Source organism: Candoia aspera, chromosome 1 (genome assembly GCF_035149785.1).
Source record: "Candoia aspera isolate rCanAsp1 chromosome 1, rCanAsp1.hap2, whole genome shotgun sequence".
Lineage (NCBI taxonomy): Eukaryota > Metazoa > Chordata > Lepidosauria > Squamata > Boidae > Candoia > Candoia aspera.
Genome location: NC_086153.1, coordinates 281,589,738 through 281,594,400, shown reverse-complemented (window position 1 = coordinate 281,594,400; position 4,663 = coordinate 281,589,738). Strand labels below are relative to the sequence as shown.

The following is a 4,663-nucleotide window of genomic DNA, read 5'->3' as shown; positions in this document are numbered from 1 at the left end:
ACCCTACCTATTCAACTTGTACGCAGAACACATCATGCGACGTGCTGGGCTGGATGAATCCAAGGCTGGAGTTAAGATCGCTGGAAGAAACATTAACAATCTCAGATATGCAGATGACACCACTTTGATGACTGAAAGCAAGGAGGAACTGAGGAGCCTCATGACGAAGGTAACTTAGTATAAACTTGAATTTATTAAAAAAGCTTCATGTGGAAGTCTCACTTGATTAGCGCATAATGGGTGGCAGAGATCAAAATCTATGGGCCCATCTGTTGATGAGTATGATATGTAGTCCCACCTGGGTCCCTTCTCCCTTTTTAATATAATTTTTATTGAGAGTTTTAACAACAATAATAAGAACTAAGTAGGACGAGAAAGGAGAAAGAAAATAGGAGTACAAAAAGTCAAAAGTAATAGAAAGGTAAAGAAAAAATAAACAGGATGTCTACTCTAGATGCTACCTTGCAAGCCATCGTATTGTTGCTCGCATCCCCCACTAAGAAGTACCTGGAGTGTACCAACAGACGGGATATTTTCCTCGTTCTAGTCATTGTAAATCTGTTCTCAGCATTCTTCCTTTGACCCTCGAGGGTCCAGCGTCATCATCACCGCATTTGTAGCAGACAACGTATTCGTTCCGTCGCTTACTTTATTCGCCAGAGAGACAGAATACAGTGATTGGGTAAAGGTGACTGCAGTCGCGTGGGGGCGGGGCTCGACAACGCAATGTGGTTGGCTGCTCGAGGATTATGCGTCTCAGCATGCGGCCCACGCCGTTTTGGCGATCGCTGTCCCGACTTCTCTTAGCACGGCCGGACGCAGAGCGCGCCTCCTTGGGTATTCTAGCCGGCCTTCTGCCCAACAGAAGCATGGAGGGGAAGCCGATCCCTGAGCCTAAAGAGCGGGGAAGCTCTCCTCCGGTGGCGAAGAAGAGGCGGCTGTCGAGAGGGCAGGAGAAGAGGCCGGGCCCACTCGAAGAGGGAGAGAAGCGGTACGTGCCGCCCCCGAAGAAGCGGAATACCGGCGTCAGCTTCGGCGAGGCTCATTTCGCCGAAACCAGCTACTACTTCGAGGGTGGACTTCGCAAGGTGCGCCCCTACTACTTCGACTACAAGACTTACTGCAAGGGACGCTGGGTGGGAAAGAAGCTTCTGGACGTCTTCCGCTCGGAGTTCCGCGGTCGGCCCATCGAGTACTACTGGGCCGCAGCCAAAGCCGGGCGCCTGCTCCTCAACAAACAGCCCGTGAAAGACCTCAGCGTCGTACTCAAGGTGAGGAGGCCGGGCGTCAGGTGAAAGGCCGAACGCTTCTGCCTTGGACCCGACGCACGCGGCGTGCGTCCCGTGGGGAAATGCGGTCACGCGGGGAGAAAAAGCCATGGCGCACTGAAGGTATTGGAGAAGGATAGCAAGCTTTCTGATCTTAGTGATCTCTCCACCTTCCCCTCCACCTTTTTAATTTGATTTTTTTAACGAACACCTAACCTATGTTTTGTAGTAACAGATATTTGGAAAAAACACAGGTGCTCACAGTGCCTGAGTTGGGTGTTTTTGCACTACAGTGAGGCCCCGAACTATTAGAAATGTGTCATGACTCATTCTGGGAGGACAGCTGTGATCTGTAATGTGACATTGGTTCCATGTAGATCTATAAGAATCTGCTTTAAGTTGTTTTTGCATCTCAGGAGCAATATAATTTTGTGGCTGATTTCAGGGTTGTGGTCTACAATTTGATGGCAGTTTATGTTTATCAGCATAAAAATCAGTGCTATTTGTCAGATCCTTGATTGTTAGAGTTCACTCTATGAATGCAGACATATTACTTCATAGTGAATTCAGGTAGCTCCTGTAAAGAATTATATGGAAAACTACAACTATACATTACAAACTAACTGTTCCATAAAATTATCTGGCTAAAACTAATGTATAATAATTGCTTTGTTTGCAGAATAATGACTTCCTGGAGAATACCATACATCGCCACGAGCCTCCAGTTACAGCACAAACTATTGAGTTTCTGGAGGACAACGATGAAGTTGTGGTTGTAGACAAGCCCTCATCTTTACCTGTTCACCCTTGTGGTGGATTTCGGCACAACACCGTCATTTTTATTTTGGGCAAAGAGCATAACCTGAAAGAGCTGCATACTGTTCATCGGCTTGATCGCCTGACATCAGGTGTCCTCATTTTTGCCAAATCTGCAGAAGTGTCCAAGAGAATTGATGAGCAAGTTCGACAGCGACAGGTCAAATGGCTTTTGTTACTGATATCTTGATATTCATAATCTACGTTTCCTCCAACAGCATCAGTATGATATACAACCATCCTCACAGTAAGGCTGAAAGTAAGTTAGTCTGAGAGAGAGTGATTGCATGCTCAGTGAACTTCATAGCCCAAGCAAAAATTCTAATAAAAGCAGGTCTTCCAAGGCCAGAACTTTAAACCCTATGTCTGGTAGCTATCTGGAGGAGAGCCAGTTTGGTGTAGTGGTTAAGGCACCAGGCCAGAAACTGGGAGACTGTGAGTTCTAGTTCCTCCTTAGGATGAAGCCAGATGGTTGACTTTGGATCGGTCACTCTCTCTCAGCCCTAGGAAGCAGGCAATGGCAAACCACTTCTGAAATCTTGCCAAGAAAACTGCAGGTATTAGTCCAGGAAATCGCCAGGTATCAACACTGACTTGAAGGCACCAAAAAAAAAATCTGGAAATTGCTAAGAAGCCATATATCTGATACCTTGTATTCTTTGATAGATGAGCTATAAATGTAATAACCACCCAGAGTCCCTCTTGTGTGGGGAGATGGGCGGTGGCAAAAATTTGACTAAGTAAGTTTTGGCAGTTAAAATAATGTTTCCTTAGCTAGTAAACAAATTAATATCAGTCTCTGTGGCTTTTGAGGTGCTTTAAAGCCAACTGAAGGTGCTTCAGGCTTACTTTCTGTCCACCTTAATGTTGATTAAGGTGGTTAGTCAATACAGAACATTAGTCAATACAGAACATGGTTAGCACATGTCTAACAGCTTCCCCCTTGTAGATCTGGATGGCCCTGATCCTATTAGCCTTTCAAAAGGTTCTGAAGACCTCTTTCCCTAGGCATTCAGGTGAGGAGATTAGGCCAGCCCTGTTGATGATGTGGTTTTTATGATTGGCAGATGTCATTCCCCAAGGCGTCATGGGTTATTGTTTTTAAATGTTGGGTTTAATCTTTGTATGCCACCCAGATTCACTGTTGTGAGATGGGTGGCCATATAAATTACATAAATAAATGTCATTCTGAAATGCACATTCATTCTGCATTCTATGCCAAGAATTGTTACTTTTTCTTTCCCCAATTCTAATAGCTGGAGAAAGAGTACGTATGCCGTGTAGTTGGAGAGTTTCCAGAAAATGAAGTGATCTGTGAAGAACCTATCTTGTCTGTGTCTTACAAAATGGGCTTGTGTCGAGTGGATCCCAAAGGCAAGCTGTGTAAAACGGTCTTCCAGCGGCTCAGTTACAACGGCAAGACTAGCGTAGTGAAGTGCTTCCCGTATACTGGCCGTACCCATCAGATCCGTGTCCACCTACAGTTTTTGGGGCATCCTATTGTCAATGATCCTATCTACAATAATGAAATATGGGGTCCTGAAAAGGGCAAAGGGGGCAAAGTTCATAAAACTGATGAGGAGTTGCTTCATTCATTTGTGGAAGAATATGTCTCAAAAGAGAGTCTGGGAATCTTGGACATGGTTGAGGAAGACCTGAAAGCAGTCTTAGTAGATAAAAAGCAGGAGACTCCAGGAAATGGTACCAAGTCTCTGCAGGTCACTACTGCAACTGATAATTCTGGCAATACTGAAGAATCAAAAGACAAAGAGAAGAGTCCAGTATTGATGTGTTCTCGTAATTCTGTCCTTCAAGCACATGTGCACAAAACTGAAAGTGGAGAAATGTGTTTAACTGAATTCCACAATGAGGTGGACCCACTGTGTGAAGAATGCAAAACAGCAAGGCCTGATCCATCACCCAAAGATTTAGTGATGTATCTCCATGCTTTACGCTATAAAGGAATGGAATTTGAATATTGTTCCAAAATGCCTGCTTGGGCACAGGATGATTGGGAAGAGACTTGAACTTTATTTTATAAAGCAAGGAGTGGGTGAGAAACTTTCTGCAGACTGAATGGAAGAAGAGTCCGTTAAAATAGGTGTGAAGAAACTGTTTCAAAGAATGAATGCGTTACCAATTCTCTTTATTGCAAAAAACAAATAATTATTTGGAGAAATAATATTTCTTACCAAGTAAGAATATACTTAATTTGGATTGTCTTTTCTAAAAAATGAAACACTTACTGAGTGCTGTACAAAGATTAAAAATAAACACCTGTTTGCAGCTCAAATTGGTGAATTGCAATAACAAATAAGACTGATTAGCTTACCGACAGCCATAGGGAATAGTTGTGTCAGTGTTTAGTTTTTCTTCTGTATCTATATAAGATATAATACTAAGATCTTTGTAAATCATTTACATCATATCTACTATATTTTGGTCAAATATTTTACAATCTGGTGGAATTTGAGACTAAATGGCCATAGTTTAATCTTTGTCTTAATCCAGGTGTAGACAGTTCTGAAATAGCTATCAATGAGATTTGTTTGTCATTAAGAATCCTATCTGCAGAATTG

General features: G+C 43.1%; 1 protein-coding gene across 1 annotated transcript; it reads left to right on the top strand.

Moving 5' to 3' along the window:
• Positions 1-761: 761 nt before the first annotated feature.
• Positions 762-4,377, top strand: RPUSD2 (RNA pseudouridine synthase domain containing 2). The gene is made up of 3 exons (XM_063289952.1): positions 762-1,271; positions 1,948-2,244; positions 3,341-4,377. The coding sequence occupies exons 1-3, from the start codon at positions 762-764 to the stop codon at positions 4,109-4,111; spliced, it is 1,578 nt and encodes a 525-aa protein (XP_063146022.1). The 3' UTR covers positions 4,112-4,377.
• The last annotated feature ends 286 nt before the right edge of the window (positions 4,378-4,663 follow it).